The following is a 20,560-nucleotide window of genomic DNA, read 5'->3' as shown; positions in this document are numbered from 1 at the left end:
CGGGCAGCCTTCATGATAGAGCAATGACATGTTACTAAATATAGCTTAAGCATAGACCTGGATTTATTGTTCGCAGGCAAATATCTGTGCTATGCTTTCTACTAGATGACGTTGGTGTGTGCACATCGCATCATTGTACAAGGAAAGTTAATTATAACGTTATGTACTTTGACGTATCACTCCTTTATCGCGTATTCAAGATTCAAAGGTGGCCCATTTTAATATTAGGTTCGCTTCAAGTATCTTTCCGTGTTCTAAATTTAGTTTCATCGAGGTATTTGGCGATTAAATATTATTAAACAATATTTAATATTATTTTTTATTGAAAAACTGTTATATAATCAGGAAGTTACAGGAAGAATGGGATATCTTGGTTGGTTGTAAATAAATGATAAACTCTTAGAGAGATAACTTATCAGTTTCAACAAACAAACACGATGATAGAAAAACAAATTTTATTAAAGTTATTTATACTAAGGTTTCAAGGTCGTCGATGTTTACTGAAATGGAATCATTCGTCTTTTTAGTAAAGCGTGTCTCCGTGCATACAAAAACATTAAAAAGAAAGAGCTGAATCTCTAATAATACTTTTACGTGTATATTCAGTTAGGAACAATTTTATATAAATTAGATATTAAGTTAAAATTGAGAATGATCTTTTCTTTAAGAATAAATTAAGTCCAAGTTAGAGAAAGATACTGAAAGATTTCAAATATTTAGAGACAAGGTATTAGTGTCGCATTATTGAAAGCCATAAGCTACAGAGCGTATACGACATAAAATAAAGGGGGTGCGGGTTCAAATCTTCCGGAGACACGCTAAGACACGAATTGTCTTTGATCTTACGAGAGTAATATACTTCTCCAACGAGAAGATGGGCAGACGAGCGAGTAAAATAACAAAGGATGTCTGAGGGACCTGTGAGATCAAAAGATAGATTTCGTTTTTTTCTAGACCCATCGGACTTCAAACTAGATTACTATGTACAATAAAAAACGACGAACTATTAGCAAATAATTATTATCATAAAAGTAGTATAGATGCTTTTTTGCCGTAAAGAACCAACTGACTCCTTTTACAGAATTTTAAACTCTATAATAAATAAGCATTTCCAAGTTGTAATAGTGAATGTTACGAATCTATACCTTCCAGAAGTAATTTACAGACTAATAGGGTCAGTACACGTAATTAACAAAGTTGCGGTGCACAATGTAACAGAGCCAAAGTCATTAATAGTTTCAATAGGTTAATCAATATTTTACAAAATAGTTTGTGCTGAAAGTAAAGTTACGCAAGGTCTATTTTCTTATCAACAGAAGGTGATTAAAACATTTGGTAGTTGGTTATTCAGTTCGAAGATATTTTTGGATAAAAATCTTCGATATTCACTCGTTACAAAAATATTGAATTAAAAGAGTAGTATTACCTTCTATACTCGTTGCACTTGTTTACAATATCGAGCATGATTAAAACATGAACCTTGAATATAGTATTCTGAAAAATTTCACAATATACAGAGTAACTCATAAATATAGAGTGAAATTTTCCGGCAATTGCAATCCTCGGCTCTAATGCACTTGGTGTTTATGTGAAAGGCGAATTCTACGAGTTTTTCCCTTATTTTCTACGAGTTAAAAAGTATAGTTTGTGCAGCTTATGCTCACGTGACATCTTATATTTATAATAATACGAAGAGCTTCGCTTATAAAAATATAAATAAGACGTGCAGAAAATTTTCGACCACACAATTTATTTAGTCCGGAATGCAGATTCATTTTGTTCGTGATGAAACGTAATTGTGAGCCACCCTCTTGAGTTTGCAAATGCTGACACATTCTACAACGCTATGAACCCAATAAAACAAAGTTTGCCCTCAGTGCTGTAGAATGTATAAGCACTTGACCTGCACTTCTACCTACGGCAGATAAATATTCAAGTAACGTTAACCTCCTCTGCGCTTGCTCATCACTGGAAAATCTGCTTCGTATGGAACCACATCCTAGCATAATATAATCTCCAAAAATTAGACCAATAAACCGCGTCAAATCCCACAGACGTCACCAAATAAACTCTCTTTTCCTATGATGGAAAAAAAAAGATTTGTCAACTGTGCAACAATTCCAGCACGTTCAATTACCCGAAACAGCTGACGTGTTTCACTGAGGACATATTTATATTAGAAGGAAGAAATCTCTGTGATTTTGTTTCAACTCACGCCCACCAAAGCAGAGCACGCTCGCGGTGTCTGATGCTCGCGTCGCTTAAGGCAAATTGCGGTATGAATAACGCACCACCATGCTGGCCGAGACCTTGATGCTCTCAGACTGCGTTTACCGAACTGACCCAGAACTTTATCCGGATTACGGATTTAGTCTTAGAATAAGGTGACTGGAAAAAGAACTATCGCGAGATTGTTAATTGGGATGAGTCTATTTATCGAATTTTTTTTTAATCGAGGATTAGGATACCTTAATGAGCGTCAAATGTTAAGTGAATGTAATAAAAACTCTACACGAGTATTGTTTAAAAAGTAGATTGTTCAAATGTCATTCAAATATGCGGAAGATGTTAAAGAAATGTGTCTCATGAGACACCAGATGACACTATCCATTGTTAAGATACTCGAGGTGAGTCATTAATAAAGTACTACAGCTGAGTCATTAATAAAGTTGAAGTTATTAGAAGCTATCAGGTTTAAGACGTCCCTCGAGGAACATGGCTCTGACATTCCACTAGCATCGCTAATATAACAGTTTCACTGAAGGTCTGCGAACTACACTTGAACCGTGCTGAAGGTCTAGAATTATTCGAGTGGTTTAACAATTGAGCATGTTGTACATATTGAAATGGTACGAATAAATAAATATTGAAAAATTTAATAAATTCAAAAATACAGTCAATAAATTCTGCGTTGCAGGTGATACTCGTCAAGTGGAACGAGCCTTACCAGAAGTTGGCTTCGTGCGATAGTTCCGGTGTCATCTTTGTGTGGATTAAGTACGAGGGAAGATGGAGCATAGAACTGATCAACGACAGAAGTACTCCAGTCACGCATTTCTCTTGGTCGCACGACGGTCGGATGGCTCTCATTTGCTACAGGGTAATTCCACTTTAAAAATGCATCTAAGACACTCCGTTAGAAATATAATAACAGGGAATTAATAATATTTCACCATTGTGTCTAAAAAGTTACACTTCTACCGAGCAACATTCCATGCATCCACTTTTTTCCTTCAGGATGGTTTCGTGCTAGTTGGCAGCGTCGCTGGTCAGAGGTACTGGTCATCGATGTTGAACGATAAGGCTACGATCACCTGTGGCATTTGGACACCAGACGATCAGCAGGTGAGTTGTAATACAAAATTATTTGGCGACACAAATTCTTAATAAAACCATAATTTATTGAATATCTTGTTCTTTTCGCTCCATATACCAATGAATATATTAAATCACCTTGTCGATACGTTTGAATAAATTATTTACAAAAATAATGAAACTGTTAAAATGACAGTTACATGATACTTTACTCGATATAACATTTTTTAAACTAATTCTATCTACAAACTCTTGCGGCATACTCGAAACATGATAGGTCAATATCTGCTTGGAATCTTGAGACATCCTCGTTATTATAGCGTTGTGTTACACTTCATTGTAATTGCGAGACTCTAATTACAATGTAAAAATATCCCCAGTACGGACGACAAGATGTCGCGCTAATGGTGCCACGCATTGCATCATTAAAAAGTTTCCGTGTAATTTTTTGACTGAATACAATGGAAATCAGAAATCTTAAAGAAAGAAGCTTTTACTGAGAAGAAGAATTATTCTTACAATTATCCTTTCACATTGTTTAAAATATTTTCCAATCATCTTTCTTTTATGGAGCTTTCGAATTCCATCCCATCTCGTGCCCTGTAAAGGTGCGACACGCCATTGAGAATAAGAAAACTTATTCGTCATTCTTTGCTCATGCAATATTAATACCGATATCAACAGGTATATTTCGGAACAACGGCGGGGCAGTTAATAGTAATGGATGTTCATGGAGCGATGGTGTCGGAGGTACAACTAGCAGCTGGCGTGACTTCAATGGCTTGGAGCGCCGAGAAGTTTACGATGGAAGAAGGAGACGACGATTTAACGAACGACAGATCGCACAGAGGTACTAATAGTCTCGCGTAGTTTTCTGTAAAATGGCGCACTTAAACGATTTTACGTACTTGGTACGCGCGACTCGATGCATTCGAACGAGTTGGGAATCTTGGAGGGACATCACGTATACTTTTATCGGTAGTTTAATGCAAACACACCCACAGCAACGTCTTTAATAGAAACAGTACTTAAAAAGTTTGTAACAGCTCGTTTTCGCGGCAATTGGCGTTAAACGAGTAGAAAAGATCAAAATGTACAAGACAGTCAGCTTTATAGTTGAGACAAAATCAAGTGGTATCGATTGAGAACCTTAAAAACTTTGTAATCAGGTGTTTCTGGAATTTTTGTTTTAAACTAACAATAAAGATCAAAATGTAGGAAATTGTTTTATAGTCGAGGCAACATTAAGAAATAATACTAATAGAGTGTACTATAGAAGTTAGACGACGTAATACGAACACCTTCGATTCAACTGCCTGCTCCCACCTGTTAAACACGGAGGAGGGACGATTTGGGCGGTTATATTCACCCAACCCCAGTATTACCCTAATCGGTCATATTACTGCCAGCGAATGCTTGGACAATCCACATGATTAGGTCTATCCTACATTGTTTCCCAACTATGATATTCTTCAAGATGATATTGCACACAGCAAGAAAAGTTGAGTCTCGATTTCAGCAGCGCAAAGATAAACTTTGCGACATCTTTCCTGACCCGCGGAGATACCTAATTTAAATGTCATTGAATTAAGATAAACTTCAACAACTTCCCTGACCCGCTCAGCCACCTGATTTAAATATGATTGAATTACCGTTGATAGTTTCGTAGAACAGGATGAAAAGTAGATTTCTTCCTCTCCTACCTTTAAAGGAATTGGAAGGCTCGGAAAAAGGACGAGACAACGTTTCAAACGATTCAAAGGTTCTATGAACTCGTTCAAAGAGAAAACTGTATCAAAGGCAAATGGTTATTCAATTCTTTATTAATATAACAGGTGTTGAAGTTATTTTGTCTTCGTTCTGTAGTCGTGCTATTCTTTGATGTAGATTACTTATGCTGTGATTGAATTTAAAGAAATCAAATGATCTATTTATATTACACGGTTAAGTAAAATGGAGTAAAGAATCGAGGGTTCGAGGGAAATCTAACGAGACAAATGTTAAAAATATGAACACGCCTAGGTGAAGAAACTTAAAATTCAAATTGAAAGCCTATTCATAGATTCTCGATGTACTAATTCGTGATACCTGTCTAGTTTATCAATCATTCTCCTATGTATTATCAACATTGGCGTGGCAGGCAGATTCGCATAATTAAGGGAACGGGAAATACGTATGTATTTGCAGACGACCGGAATTACGTGCTAGCAGTCTGCCTCGCTGACGGCAGTATCGTCATGCTTCGATCGTTCGACGATGTGTCGCCCATCACAATACGTACAAATCTAAAGGCGCCGTTACACGCTGAATGGAGTAATTCCCGAAAACTGTTAGCGATCGCTGGAACGAAGGATCCAGACAGCCCTCAGAGCAGCCCCCACGAGTACACGAACCTTTTGAAATTTTATTCGGTCACTGGCGCCCTTGTCTACACCACGGCGATACCGTACACGCAAGTAGGTACTTTTCTAAAACGAACGATTTTTACATAATCCTGAAGAAATGTTAACCCTGGCACTCGGATTCAGTGATAAGCGTTTCTGGGAAAAGTTAAAATTCTATTTAAAGAAAGCAAAATTATTAGTGAACTCTGAAAGCTCTCTAAAAACTCCACTCAAAGGCTATTTTCATAGCTTCTTACTTTCTTCCTTATCGATATCAGTGTGCAGTATCGGCGCTCACGTGGGGTCACAACGACAGAAGACTTTTCGTGGCGACTGGAGCACGCGTCCACGCAGCATGGGTGTCAAGGTAATGAGCGCACCTCCACGTTGATATTTTTGTTGATTTTTGCGCAGAAGGGTCTGACACACGATGCATTGATTCTATAGGCGAGTAGGTTCGCTGCAGTTGTTGTCTCGTTTGGCTGTGAGAGCAGCTCTGATAAGGGAGTCCTGTGTTCAGCAACTTCCATTGCCACCGAGATTGAGGGCATCCGTGGCGGCGCTTTTTGCTAGCACTATAAGGTAAGAAGATTCGATTTTTATTGTATTATCTATGGCAACTGTGGATTTTGTATCATTTAGGTAGATGTTTGTGTATACTACACTTTTTTTATCTAAAGCAACGTTTGTCCTTTCAGTCTACCACACGATACCATAGTAATTAGTTCCATCATAGAATCTGGCATTGTAGATTATCACGGGTAGACAATGTCCATCAGTTTACTTCATAGATATAAATCTAGTAGAGTGAAACCCGAGGAAACCGCTCTCCAATTTCCTGTCGTTCGATCCGACGTTGTGTAAAATCGATGTCCAATATTGCTCTTGCAATTCTAGAGCGATACGTTGGGTACCTGTCACGTTGAAGCCATGTGAATTCTCTATTATTCAGCGGAATATCGATATCTGCATCAATTACCCCGCAGGAAGTAGAAAACCTGTATAGGTAATTGATTAGGACGCTTCCATTGGTGCGTTGCTGGTAATGACCGTTATTTTGGACACGTTATTTTGGATGCGTTAATATTCGTATCAGATGATCAGAATTTATTTATAACGAATAAAATTAAAAGAATAATTCCAATTAAAAAAATATTTGAAATAATAATTAAATATTTAATAAATTAGGGATGCAGAGCGAGAACTCGTCATCTTCATAAACGAAGATTTTTAAAAAAACGAAAAAACCGTCTTTCCTTGTCCTTAATTAGTATACTTAACATTGTGGTGGACAATCTGATTTTGATCAGTATATAGCACGTCCCATCTTGTTTTCAGGTGTTCGGTACCAGAACCAAGGGAGCTGAGGCGATTCGTGTCGCGTCCCCCTCCAGGAGGAGGAAGATTGCACTGCACCATGCTCAGACACGCCGTGGAACCTGTTCCCTGTTACACATTGTATTTAGAATACCTAGGTGGACTGGTGCCCCTCCTGAAGGGCAGGAGGACTAGCAAAATCAGACCTGAGTTCGTGATATTCGATCCTCAGAGCCAGGATACTCTCCACGTCTACGAGGACACGTTGCAATGCCCGTCGTTCAGTGACGGGTCCGATACGGAGAGGGACACAGCTGACTTGTGTGGGTCGCCTAGAAATAAAAGGAAAAATAGGAGGAAACGAGAAGAGAAGCTAAACGAGGAGAGCGATGATCTGACATACGTTGACACGTTACCAGAGGTAAAAGTCATTTGGATTTAAAGGTCCTACGCTTTCTAAACTAAAAGTCTTCAAATTTTGAGATCTCTGAATCCTAAAATTTCTAGGCTCTAAGATCTCTAGGCCCTGTTATCTCTAAGCTCTGTGATCGCTTAGTTGTGGGATCTTAAAGTACCGGAATCTCTAGGTCCTTAGATGTCTAGACTCTACGATCTCTAAATCCTGAGATTTATAGATTCCAAGTTTTCTAAGCCCTAGAAATGGATTTTTGGCTAGCTTTTCGATGCAAATCCCTCAATTGTGGCGACGTAAAGTATCGCGTGACCGGCAGTGCCTCAAGACGTATCTCTTTACAGCACGCGAGGCTGGTCGAGGTAACGTCCAATATCTGGGGCACGAAATTCAAGTTTCACGGATTGGCGGAGTCGGTGCCCGCCAACTTGGGTCAGGTCACTTATCGAACGTCCCTGCTGCATTTGCAACCGCGACAAATGACCCTAGTGATGACGGAGCTGCGTGACGACGTGCCAGCGGGTACGTCAACTACCAAATTGAATAATCAGAAACCAACAGGAATGCTATTATTACCTTCATTGCTTGCCGATGCCCTTACTACCATACCATTCCTCTTAATTCTTCCATTTATTCTCTAATGGAACAGCAGATCTAATATTTTGATTAAAAACAAACTTAACACAACCTGCTATATTGTTCTCGCAGGTCCAGACCCCACGTTCAACCCAAATTTATTTTCCGAGGACGAGGAGGAATCGTTCCAGGAGCTTAAGAGTGCCTCGCGAAGCACCTCCGAAGCCCAGCCCCCGCCGATCGCCCCCATGACCCCCCGTAACGCGCGACTGAACTCCAATCGTCCAAAATCTCAAATATCCAATCAATTTATGACCAGCGAAGCCTTACCAGCGGCCCTGTCGAGGGTCGAGAATTACGAGAACGAGTTACCCTACGTGGACCTGCAGGAAATGGGGAATTTGTACGAGAACTTGAGGACCGGCCCCACGAACACCTATCGAACGCCATCGAGGCACAATCCGCCGAGGTGTTGCGACGTGCCAGCTCTCCAGTCCCCTAAAAACGCGGTGGCTCCCACCCAGACCATAATCGCGACTTCGAACACGGGTACAGATTACTCCAACAACATCCAAAGGATGAAAACCGTTCTGGCCGATCAGCAGGCCGGCATGGTGACGAAGAAGGAGCTGGAGAACAATAAGTTCAATCAGATCTCCCAAGACGAGAAGACCGTGCTGACCACCTGTCCCTCGACCATCATCCCCATGTCCATACACAACGGTCAGACCTCGAGCACCGAAGCGTCCAGCAGTCGAGGATGTTCTCAAGGGTCCATCGTGAACGGGCTGGACAACGGCAACGGTTGCAGTCAATCTCAAGCTATATTCCTCAACGGAGTGCAGGGTAAAAATAATCACAACAGTAGCAGTGGTTCGAGTAACGTCAACCAAACGTCATCGATGAGCTCTTACTCTCATAGTCAGGGCCACGGACCCTACGCCAAGAACGGCATACATCTGGCCAGCAATCATTCGCCAGCCTGTTCTTATCAGTTTCCAGAAAACATCGATCAATGCGTGGGACAATCTTGCTCGCACTGCACCTTGAAGTTCAAGGACTTCAAGTCGCACGAATCTTGTGGGAAAATAAATGCAAGCTATTTCAACGCGTGCAGTTCCGCCAGCAAGACTGATGAGATGCGTTTCATTGACGACGAGAGTCATGGGGAGGCTGCTGCATTGGAACAGTCTCGAGGAGTTCACAGGACTCCTACGGTCGTCAGCATCGGTCCTCTCTGCATCAACGACTCCATCGTCAGAAGTTGCAGCGTGGGCTACTTGGACATGGTGGACGCGCAACTGGTACCCTGCGACGTGGCCCTGAAGATGCTCAGGAAGGAAGCGCCCAACAAGCGGCTGGTCCTGGTTTCGAGGAAGACCAAGAGGAGAAAAAAGAACAAGACCCAGCACGATATCGGCCAGCAAACGTCCAAGTCACCGAGACTCCGCAACTGCGGCAAGTCCAAGAGCTTGGACTCCAGCGACATATTCCCTGCTAACGAGCACATAGCCTCGCCACCGCAACTGCCGGAACACGTCGAAGAGGCAGTCGGCGCTACTAGCTTAGAAATGACCGAGGATAAGAGTAATGAATCGCTGGAGGAATCGCCAGAGGCTGTCGAAGCGTCGGTTCAATACGCGAAGCACGTCTGCCGATTACCTGCCGTTAAACCAAGCCCTATAGGGAGTTGTAATTCACCCGTTAGGTGAGTCAATGGTGAGGTCAAACTGGGTCAGACTGTTGTTGTTTATGGTAATATTTGAGTGTGTCTTGGAGGTTTTTTAATGTTTGAAAAATTTTTGATTTTATGGCTCTTTTAAGAAGAGGTATTGAGATCTCTAGGCGTTGGAATCTCTCAGTTGTGAGATTTCTAGGCTTTGAGATCTCTCAGGTGTCGAGATCTCAAGATTCTGGGATTTGAAAGTCCCAAGATTTCTAGGTGATCTTTAAGGCTTAGGATCTCTAGGCCTTAGGATCTCTAAGCTCAGGATCTCTAGGTTCTAGAATTTCTAAGGCTTAGAATCTATAAACCTTGAAATCTCAATGTTCTCAGATTTCTAGAGCTTAGAATGTATAGGTACTAAGATTTCTAGATTCCATGTCTTGTGATCTCTAGCCTCTGGAGTCTCCAAATGCACATCCATAGACACTGGAATCTCTAGATTCTATCACGATAAGTAACTGCTTATTTAAACTCTATTTCTTACTAATTCATCTCGCAGACTATCCAGTCCAAGTGGCTCATTAGCATCATCCCTGGACGGTCTGGCAGCTCGACTTCGAGATTTCGACGAAAGCCACTCGTTGCCGCCGCCATCTCCTCGCCCATCGTCCAGGTAAAATATGTTAACTCACGCAAGCCGTTCAATAAATCCACTTTTCACTCAGAACTTTTTTCAGGCTGCCCAGAAGTTCCCCCAGTAGTCCAGCGCCGTCGAAGAAATGCAAACGGCCTGCATCAGCTTCGCCGATTAGGAGAAGGCTGCTATCCAGTCCTTTGTTGAGCAGAAAAACGCGGAAGAGTCGAGGCGAGAGTTCGGACGAGGAAGGATTGCTTCAAGACGAATCGTCGGGGAGCTACAGAGACCTCGAGACGTTCCAGAAGGCACAATTACGCCAAAAGGTTGGCAAAAAATTATAAATATAGGTACACACAAGATTCGTCGATAAATGATGTTGAACTTGTAATTTACAACGTGCAGTTGAAGCAGAGGGGTGGAGGGATATCTGCTCACAAATCGGAGGCAGTGAGGCATGAGCTTGTGATGCACAATAAGGCACCAATGTGGAACGAATCCAGCCAGGTGTATCAACTTGATTTTGGCGGCAGAGTGACTCAAGAAAGCGCGAAGAACTTTCAGATAGAGTTCAAGGGCCGACAGGTAGAAAAACGATCGTTTAATCCACATTTTCGTTCCGTGTGGTCGATTAACCACCTTTGTTTCAATCTTTCGCTAGGTGATGCAATTTGGAAGAATAGATGGGAACGCCTACACATTGGATTTCCAATATCCTTTCAGTGCTTTGCAAGCGTTTGCCGTTGCCTTGGCCAATGTTACACAACGGCTCAAGTAACTGTTAGTCGCCCGGTTCTTCGTTTGATACAAGTATGGAAATTATTTCAATGAAGTCAAGGTATTTCATTCTTTTTTTGTTTTAAGAATATACTTCTCAGGAACTGGTAATTAATAAGATATATTTAAATTTATCTTTGCACGAATATTTAACGTTCAGAAATTAGTTTTTGTTGACCTACCATATCGTTAAACATATAGCAGCTTACGATATCGTTGTGCTAACATTACTCACGGACTTTGGTATCTTCCGTAACACACTTTCCAACACACAAAACAATTTTATACAATAGACTCTTCAAACTTTTTGGACTTCCAACACGTTGCATAAATTATCATGTTTATAATTTACCGATCAACAAGTGTTTCATTTTCGCTCGTTACGAAATTCCTTTTGGTTTTCAGGTTCGCGTGAAATTTGGAATACCAGAAACGCTACCCGGAACGTATGCTGTAATTAAATCGAAATATTCGTCCAAAAAGAAAAAAGAAAGAAGATGAAGCAGAAGAAGAAAAAAACTAGCAAGTCGTAGAGGAATTAAAGCTGTAACAATACGCTACACATAGAATTACAAAGAATGAAAGACATCTTTAAGTACAGCTTTTAAGCGTGTAATAGAAGCCGTATGTCTTTCGATTATTAAAACTAGTGACGGGCTAGAAATAAGTTCTTTAAGTAAAACAAGCGAGCATCAACCAGCCATCGCCACGATAGAGAGGGATTTTTGCACCGAAACCTTGAGCCGAAAGCATATGGCCTTGTGTGTAGCGCGAAAACGAAAACACAAACCCTTCTTGAGGCCTTACGCGAGCCTCCCGAAACCAACGCCTTCAAGCTAATCTAAACTCGACACACACTAACTTCACTTCGCGGATCTTACAAAGAGAGAACCAGTAGTGTCTGACGACGATTTCATACGAATTCATATGGAATGGTAGCTTTTACTAACTACTAAGTCCTACTCATACTAATAGTCAGCAATAGATGTTCAAAGTACATCTATCTTCTGTCAAAAATTAGTGGCTAATACAGCCAGTCTCATAAATATTCGTACCTTATACGTCTATTAAAGAAGTTTGTCTAAATTAAATAATAGATTCGATGTTTTCAAATAAATGCATATATATATAACGAAAAATTTATTTAGAAACATCAAACCTATTATTTACATTAGATTTTCTTCAATAAACACAGAGGATACGAATATATCGTACATTTATGGGACTGACTGTGTATGATTAATACACTTACGGTTTTCGTAGACACAGACCTACCATTTCATATTAATTTCATGGAAATCATCACTACTGGCCCTCCTTTTGTCAACGTGGACAGTTGCAGAACGATTTGAATTCGAGCGGGACACAATGGATTCTGTGGCAAGGGAACCGTAGTGAATAAGATTTCGTTGAATGCTTCTTCGCCGTACCGTCCAAAATATTTCGTTTCTCCCAACTCTTCGAGTGCTCATTTTTGTATAGTTTATGCGACACGTTGAAGTCTAGTAATGCTGTTGAAAGTTCACCTCGTTCATTTTTGCGGTCCGCCGGGGATGTATTCGAATTTTATATACATATATATTGACGGACTCGCATAACCGCGCGAGCGTTTCATGTTGTTCGATTTAAATGTTTCTTAACGCATATTATAAAATTAATGATAACGCTAAATGGTAACTTTTAACGTCCGGCCTGTGTTCTTCCTCGTCGAAGCAAGGCAGGCGAATTGTGGGTGAAGGGGGGATGGGGATGGGAATGGGTGAGAAATCAGATTAACGCGAGGGATGAAAAGTATTCGTCTGTATGCCAATGTGTGTGCACGCATCAAACTAACTGTCGTCTATACTTAACCCATGATCGTTGTACTTCATTCGCCTAATTGTAAGTAACGTGAAAGATCAACGTCAGGCCTACGCGAGAAGTGCTTAAGGGATACTTTTTCGTTGAATCAAAATTTCGAGAGTGGGGTGCCTGGAACGATGATCGGTTCCTGATAAGATAGGGTCAAATTCGAAGAATAGCTCGAGTCAGATACCCCATCTTTCAAGGATAGAGGCACGTAGTAATACCCTGAAAGAGGAAGTATGTTATTCTGGGTCGAGGAAATGGCCTCGAGCGGCCAGTTGAATTTGCATGTAAACTGCGAACGCGATTGTAACATTCGTGTATCGTGTAGGTACACACGATAGGATCATGGCAATCATGAGAATGTAGAAACGTTTGCTGAAGGGTGTGGAGAAAATTACTGTACAGTTCGATCGAGGAAAGAATGGATTGGTGGACTTTGTACATGTACCATTGGAAACTTTGTATTACTTTTGTTTCTCTCAGTCTTTAATTGCATAAAAACGTAGAGATTAATAGGTATCTTATTAGTTTTTATTTCGAAGTACCTGTTATTTATTGTTATCTGATCAAGCCCTGATGCTTACTCGATCTCATTTTTAGTTATTACCTAACAAAGTAGAAGAAGAACTCAGTAGTGAGAAGTCTTCCAAGTCGATCTTTTTTGGATCCAACTATAGAGTCATGTTATAAACATCGGAGCATTTTACCCAGGCTGCCCCATGCTCAGGAGTTAGCGATAATCGATACATATTTATACCGCGCATTGACAGTAATCGTGTCAGTATATAAATCCGCTAGACCATATGGTAGTTTTTGGTTTCTAGAAAACGTTGTATCCTGAATTATCTACTATCACCAGTAGTAAACAGCACTTACCCACATGTATCATCAGTACTAAGTTTTTAGTTTGCACACTGTTGCATTTGCACTGCGAAATACGAACCGCAAGCTCATGGGAAAAGTATTATACAGGATGTCCCATGATCCATGGCGTAACCGAGAGAACAGCGACTCCTTGTTAAAACATACGTTGAAAATATTTCGTTAAACGTTGGATCGATAAGTTTATTAAAAATAGATCGTTTAATGCTCAGAAGCTCAACCAAACAAATTTTATCCCCATTTTTCGATTTATTTCTTCGGAATAGATCTCCTTTCGGCCACGGATTTTAGGACATCCGGTACGAAGAAGCCTTAGTTTCAAAAAGCAACGAACACCTCGAAAGAGAACGACGCACATCTTTAAGATATCACCATGGATCGATCGGACCACGTGATCGTGGCGTAACATCCGTTCAGGAATCCGAAATTCGCCATGAGTTCGTAAGTTTGTCGAAGAACGTTTTTGTATGCGACCGTTGACAGAGTTTCCTTTATTTACACGAACGAGACGTGTCTGAGGTGTCATTTTAAGAAAAAATAAAAGGAGAAAAATGGAATTAAAAAAAAAACGCCAAAACAAAAGGAAATGAAATAAAGAAATCGTCACGTTATAACGAAAGTTCCCACCGATGGTTAACTTTTCATACTTGCACCGAAATTTTGATATGAAAAGATCCGCATCAATGTGACCCCCCACTTATTTTTAATATGTATACGTCCTTACTGCATCCGCTGAACAAGACGGACTTGAGTCACGCGACGGGCAACATTTACGTCAATCACGAGCAGTTCTTCGCGCACTGTTTAGTTTTCCAAGCTCTGTATTGCTCTGTTAAAGTTAAGCGATTTACGCGACCTTGTGATTACCGATGGTCGCGTAAAAGAAATCCACGCAAAGGGCTGTCGTAGTCGAATCGAATTCAATTAGCCGTTTAAGGCCACCGAGGCCCACCATCCATCACACAACCCTTTAAGCGCCACAGCTGCAGGTACAAGTCCTCTGAGAGAGTTACTCTCGGAAAGGTAAACTAACGTGGCGCAAAAAGTCCTGTCCCACGAGCTTTACAAGTCCAAGTTGCCTCGAACGACCATTTGAATTAATTCGATTATCGCGTTTCCGGATCATCGCAGAATGCTGTTTTGGCGTTAAATAGAGTGCCTACACGTATGTAAATTGGTCTGTCAGGCATTACCGTCGGAAGTTGCTCGATTGTATTGTTGTACAGCAATTGTTATTTCGGCATATGTATTATTAAACCGACCGAGGCGTTTGTAGCCATTCGCGCCAATCGTGACTGAGTTCGAAAATGTTCGGCCTAGCTCAAGTCAGACTACACGTACGTTGATCCATAGATGGTAGTCTCTCTTTCCGTTGATATGTTATTCTGTTTCGTTCACGAGCGTAATATTAAAAGTTATGCTTCTATAAAAGAAAGAAAAAAAAAAGAAAAAAAATAATAAGAAGAAAACGCTATGTCACGTGTGAACATTTTGCGACTGAGTATTATATGATAACGACACGATATACATAGTGTGCAAATCGTATCAGTATTGTTTTCTCTCTTACGATGAGATTGTTGATTTGTCGTCTTAGTGCTGAACAGTCATTCTGTACATGTGCAATGCAAATTTTGTTACCGAGTACATTGATGATTATCAGACATTTGTAAATAAAGAAAGAAATTCTACACGGCAACGGTACTTTCATTCCTCGTCTTTTGTTTGTTTTATGACACGTTCACGATAAGTTTATTAACTTTGTATATGCTAGGAGCTTATTCATAGGCTTCTAGATTACAGTGTTTGTTTATTAAAACCTATTGACTGTGTTAATTAACGTCTATATACAATGCGCAATTTAAGGAAAGAAACGAGGCTTTTGGTATACCTAGTAACAGTATGCACAAACTGATATCATCCTATATTAGCATAGTAACGTAGAATTTCCTTTTCAAAATTGTAAATTCTTTCTAAATGTTGAGTTAAATATATCACTAGGCTATTGCGTCTTATTATCTATGTGTTACACCATGCGTTAATATAATGTATGTAGAACATATATTTCATAAATTAGTATTTTGCAAGTGCATAAAATCCACAGGATACATCGATCCATAACTTGTTAATCATTACTTTATACTCATTAAATATAGCAACGTTATTTATTTATTTGAAGGAGCTATTTCTTTCGCAAGATTCAGTTAATTTAATGCAGGATGAATTCGAACGCTTAGGGAGATAAGATAAACAAAATTCAGCAGATAAGGCTATATATAAATTCGTGACCTGGAATATTCACCAGAATGCGTGAGATTATGAGACGCGTTCAAGCCGGTTTAGAGTATTTATACATGGAATGGGTAGGAGCTGCCATCTGTTGGTAACTATCTCCACGAAGTAATGTAACACTCGAGCTGTTTCTATCGTAGTCACTCACAATAATCTTTTCAAACGAACTATCGAGTAGTCATTTCCTACAACACTTTGTTTCACGGTTCATCGATAGTGTTTTCTAATTCCTTGCGGTTGTGAATCCTCTCGGAATGCACATTGGCATTATATTTTAGAGCGTAACGCCATTCACACTCTGGTAAGTAAAAAATTAAAACATTGTTGGGAATATTCGCACATAAAACATTGTGATAAGATATGTTACTAAAATAAGTGTCGTAACAGAGTGAATCGAGTTGAACAAGTATAAAGTACAAAATGAGTGTGAAAGAAGTGGAAAAAATGTGAGAAATGCGTGAAAGATGACTGTTGTTGAAAGAGGAAATATGTATGAGAGTAAGTGAAACAGAGCAAACGAGGGAGCAAGAGAAAGCGAAACACCTGTTTTGTACAGGAAAATGTTGTTCCTGATAATAATAGATACTGATATATGTATTGAACTTTGTAAACCGATCTGTATTTGGAAACCATGACTTCATTTTCTTCATCCTAAGTCCTTGGTAAGACATTTTTGGAGTTAATTACAAATGTATTTGGCTATGAGAACAAAACCTTGTTTGTAATGAATGATAAATAAAGAAATTCCTAATTTATTATATTCATATAGTGAAGACAAAGACTGTATATAATATAAACAGAATTTTTTTCAGATAAACATGTTCACTATTATTGCAAATCCTATTAAGGGATTTATAAACAATTGGTTCCAAGACAAAGAACCATGGCAGATAGTTACTATAACAAGTACAACCGTCCTTGCCACAGTTTGGATGTGGAATTTTGTCTTCCAAGATGAAAGTATGGTTCTTATTTAATATAAATTTATATACCTGAGCTTTGGTTACGATAAGTGAAACTCATAACTTTTTCATAGGTCTTATACAAAGAGGCAAAAAGCAACTTTTTAGTTTAAGGAACTATATACCAGCCATTCGAGATAAAATTAATGAAGAATTGAATAATATTAATGCATCATTTGAGAAAGAAGCTTTGCAAAGGCTACAGGAAGTGCCATTTATTGTAAAGCTTCCAAATGATGGCATGGAACCTGATGAAATATTAAAAATAGTAAAGAAGTGTGTTCAGTTAGGTACATAAAAATTAATATAAATAACATTACTTTATGTATAACAGATAGGGAAACACATAATCTTTGTTTAGGTGGTTATGACTGGAAGAATGGTAAAGTATCTGGTGCTGTGTATAGGGTTGATACAATATTATTAGAATTAATGGGAGATATTTATGGAATGGCATCATATACAAATCCCCTACATCCAGAAGTATTTCCTGGTATATGTAAAATGGAGGCAGAAGTAGTTAGAATAGCCTGCCATTTGTTTCATGGCGATGAAAATTCCTGTGGCACGGTAAATTAATTTTAGCTTTAAGTATTACTTGGTAATGAAACTAGTTCAAAGCATAACTTAATTTTCTTAGATGACTACTGGCGGTACAGAGTCAATTTTATTAGCATGCAAAACATACAGAGATTATGCTAGATCTGTGAAGGGCATTAAACATCCAGAAATGGTGATGCCTGTAACAGCACATTCTGCTTTTGATAAGGCTGCACAGTACTTGAAAATTAGAATACGTTTAGTACCTGTTAATCCACATAGTTATACGGTTTCTATTAAACAAATGGAGAAAGCCATCACAAGAAATACAATAATGGTGAGGTATATATGCTTCTTTCGCTATTGAAGTAATACCAAGGAACACTGTATTACTGTAACATCTATTACAGTTAGTAGGATCAACTCCCAACTTTCCATATGGAACAATGGATAATATCGAATCCATTTCTGAGTTAGGAGTAAAGTATAACATTCCAGTCCATGTTGATGCTTGTCTTGGTGGATTTCTAATTTGTTTCATGCCAGAAGCAGGTTTTGCTATGCCACCTTTTGATTTTAAACTACCTGGTGTTACAAGTATATCTGCTGATACACACAAGGTAAGTAACATTAAAATTATACATTCAATTTTATTTGTTTCAGCATAAATATACAATTGAACTCTTTTTCTAGTATGGATATACTCCAAAAGGTTCCTCCATTATTCTTTATAGAAATAAAACATTCAGACATCATCAATACACTATAACAACCGATTGGCCTGGTGGTATTTATGGTTCTCCAACAGTTAATGGTTCAAGAGCTGGTGGAATTATAGCATCATGTTGGGCTGCATTGATGTACTTTGGTTATAATGGATATGTAGAAGCGACACAAAAAATTATAAATACCACGCGGTACATCGAACAAAAGTATGTTTCGGAATTTTAATTTTGTCACTGTTATTATATTGATATAACCGCGTATGTTTAATTAATTCCAGATTGAGAAAAATGGACGGCATCTTTATTTTCGGAACTCCAGCTACTTCCGTGATAGCGCTAGGTTCGAATGATTTTCATATCTATAGACTTTCGGAGGCTTTGAATTCTAAAGGATGGAGTTTGAATACACTTCAATTTCCTTCGGGTATACATCTTTGTGTTACGTACGTTCACACTGAGCCTGGCGTGGCAGATCAATTCCTGAAAGATGTTGAAACCGAATTGAGTATACTCTTGAAAAATCCGGAGACCCATGTTGAAGGAAAGGTTAGTATAACTGATATGGGTAATTGACTAAATGCGATGTAAAAATAATAATGCATCCTTTTTTAGCTGGCAATTTATGGAATGAGTCAAAGTTTACCTGATAGAAGCATTGTTGGCGACTTTACAAAATGTTTCATAGATTCGATGTATTATACACCCAAAAATCAAACGGTCATTAACGGTTCAAAATAATTCAATTAATACAGTTTCTTAAAAATATTAATTCTCATGAAAATTATTTTTCATTTTTAGAGTAGTCTAGTATCATTTGAAAATGACTTTGTTCTAATGGATGTCTGAATTTATTATAATGATTTTGTTCGTGAAATAGGAAATAGGAAATAGGTAATTTCTGGGTTGCTCAAATGATATACACATATGTACAAATCTAAAATGAATATAATGTTGTGAATGTTTGCTAACAGTATTACCCTAATAATACGTCCAGCTATAATATTTCATAAAAACAAACATTGAACATATATTTTATACAATGAAATTTTTTACCTCTTTAAGAAAACATTTTCTAAGTACAAACATTTGTTCGATTAAGAAGATAATTGTAACAGATATCACGGAAACAATTGACAGAGAACGATATACACGTACCTACGCCTACACCTGCAATTACATCTGCCGTACATTTTACATCGGGTTTCCGTTATGTTCATTCGTACAACTGATATTTGTAAAATGAGAATATTATAATAAAAATGTTTCATTTGTATCTTATTAATAGTCTTTACGCATTGAAGCGACGCAGATGTCGAATTATTTAAAAGTAATGTTATCGTAACTATACTTTCTTGATAAATATGTATGACGTCTGAGTCAGCTAAAATATATTTATTTAACACAAGGACAGCTGTTGTGCACTTGCCGGCGAAGATCCGTACCTAAGAATATAAAACGTTAAGGTTTCTCCCAAAGACAAATAAAAAGATTTATTTTAAGAAAAATTTTAAATTTGATTTCAATTAAACATTGTGTTTTGGCTCTTTTGGAGTATTCTATATCAATCTACATACAAATATTGATTTTAAACGTTGGTTTCATATACTTGCCGTGTAATATTTGCATGAATGGGTAATTGCAGTAGAGTTTGTGTCTCGTTTGCGGTTAGCGAAAATTGGGAAAACAGACAGTCTGTCTACCACATCACGTTCATAAGTGACAGGTATTAATATATGCTATGGTATGAGGACAATTTTATCGAGCTTGGGGAACTAGTTATGAGGGCAAATACCGACACGACCGCGCGAATATCACCGACATTTTTACTCGTCCTTCTCACCATCCGTTTATGACTCCTCTAAAAGAAATTAGCTCCTGAGTTTTTTCAAGAGTACGATGACCAATGTAACGCAATGATTTCAAGAAAATAAATGTTGTTCCACTGTTCTACAATTTTAGTGGTAAACTAGAAGATAAGTACAAAAATATGGTATTCCATTTAAAATAACGGAGATCATTTTCATATCTTGAAAGTGGTTCCACCCATGAATAAATAGATACCATCACTACGAGCTGCTTTGCTACCATAAAACTTTTTTTGATCATTTTCCTGCCCTTATAATTGTGAAAACAATCCAAATATAAAGATATATATAATCATTATTTTAGTTTATTCTACACTCGACAATTATAGAAACAAGAATAATTAAATTTATTTACTTGCAATATACCG

The 20,560-nt window shown here is 38.6% G+C and overlaps 2 protein-coding genes across 5 annotated transcripts in view; both read left to right on the top strand.

Moving 5' to 3' along the window:
- LOC128896346 (tubby-related protein 4-like) overlaps nucleotides 1–15,507 on the top strand; it is a 53,377-nt gene extending 37,870 nt beyond the window's left edge. The window contains exons 3-16 of one of the 3 annotated variants that reach the window (XM_054159678.1): nucleotides 2,918–3,100; nucleotides 3,238–3,345; nucleotides 4,000–4,165; nucleotides 5,503–5,771; nucleotides 5,978–6,066; nucleotides 6,147–6,281; nucleotides 7,038–7,437; nucleotides 7,773–7,950; nucleotides 8,137–9,712; nucleotides 10,230–10,343; nucleotides 10,396–10,630; nucleotides 10,710–10,889; nucleotides 10,966–11,114; nucleotides 11,487–15,507. In XM_054159678.1, the coding sequence (XP_054015653.1) occupies nucleotides 2,918–3,100; nucleotides 3,238–3,345; nucleotides 4,000–4,165; nucleotides 5,503–5,771; nucleotides 5,978–6,066; nucleotides 6,147–6,281; nucleotides 7,038–7,437; nucleotides 7,773–7,950; nucleotides 8,137–9,712; nucleotides 10,230–10,343; nucleotides 10,396–10,630; nucleotides 10,710–10,889; nucleotides 10,966–11,082 (3,750 nt within the window). In that variant the 3' untranslated portion in view covers nucleotides 11,083–11,114; nucleotides 11,487–15,507. Of the gene's footprint in view, nucleotides 1–2,917; nucleotides 3,101–3,237; nucleotides 3,346–3,999; nucleotides 4,166–5,502; nucleotides 5,772–5,977; nucleotides 6,067–6,146; nucleotides 6,282–7,037; nucleotides 7,438–7,772; nucleotides 7,951–8,136; nucleotides 9,713–10,229; nucleotides 10,344–10,395; nucleotides 10,631–10,709; nucleotides 10,890–10,965; nucleotides 11,143–11,486 lie in introns of all 3 variants that reach the window. The other 2 variants (XM_054159677.1, XM_054159679.1) reach the window with 2 other exon arrangements.
- A 594-nt stretch (nucleotides 15,508–16,101) lies between these two features.
- On the top strand, nucleotides 16,102–19,733 carry LOC128896356 (sphingosine-1-phosphate lyase). Of its 2 annotated transcripts, XM_054159700.1 has the most exons (10): nucleotides 16,102–16,401; nucleotides 16,488–16,762; nucleotides 16,913–17,060; nucleotides 17,137–17,352; nucleotides 17,424–17,632; nucleotides 17,703–17,939; nucleotides 18,013–18,222; nucleotides 18,296–18,534; nucleotides 18,606–18,873; nucleotides 18,940–19,733. In XM_054159700.1, the coding sequence occupies exons 3-10, from the start codon at nucleotides 16,919–16,921 to the stop codon at nucleotides 19,063–19,065; spliced, it is 1,647 nt and encodes a 548-aa protein (XP_054015675.1). In that variant the 5' UTR covers nucleotides 16,102–16,401; nucleotides 16,488–16,762; nucleotides 16,913–16,918; the 3' UTR covers nucleotides 19,066–19,733. The 2 variants fall into 2 exon arrangements, with proteins under 2 accessions (XP_054015675.1, XP_054015674.1); XM_054159699.1 differs by lacking the exon at nucleotides 16,488–16,762 and having other exon boundaries at nucleotides 16,105–16,401.
- Nucleotides 19,734–20,560: the final 827 nt, after the last annotated feature.

This window comes from Hylaeus anthracinus, unplaced genomic scaffold, assembly GCF_026225885.1.
Source record: "Hylaeus anthracinus isolate JK02 unplaced genomic scaffold, UHH_iyHylAnth1.0_haploid 0, whole genome shotgun sequence".
Taxonomy (NCBI): Eukaryota; Metazoa; Arthropoda; class Insecta; order Hymenoptera; family Colletidae; genus Hylaeus; species Hylaeus anthracinus.
Note: the sequence above shows the minus strand (reverse complement) of the source record. Positions and strands in the feature narration are given on the sequence as shown.

Coding starts and splice junctions, on each gene's coding strand:
- LOC128896356 (XM_054159700.1), top strand. CDS start 16,919: ATGTTCACTATTATTGCAAATCCTATTAAGGGATTTATAAACAATTGG. Junction 17,353..17,423: donor AAAGAAGTGTGTTCAGTTAG/GTACATAAAAAT, acceptor ATCTTTGTTTAG/GTGGTTATGACTGGAAGAAT. Junction 18,223..18,295: donor TATCTGCTGATACACACAAG/GTAAGTAACATT, acceptor CTCTTTTTCTAG/TATGGATATACTCCAAAAGG.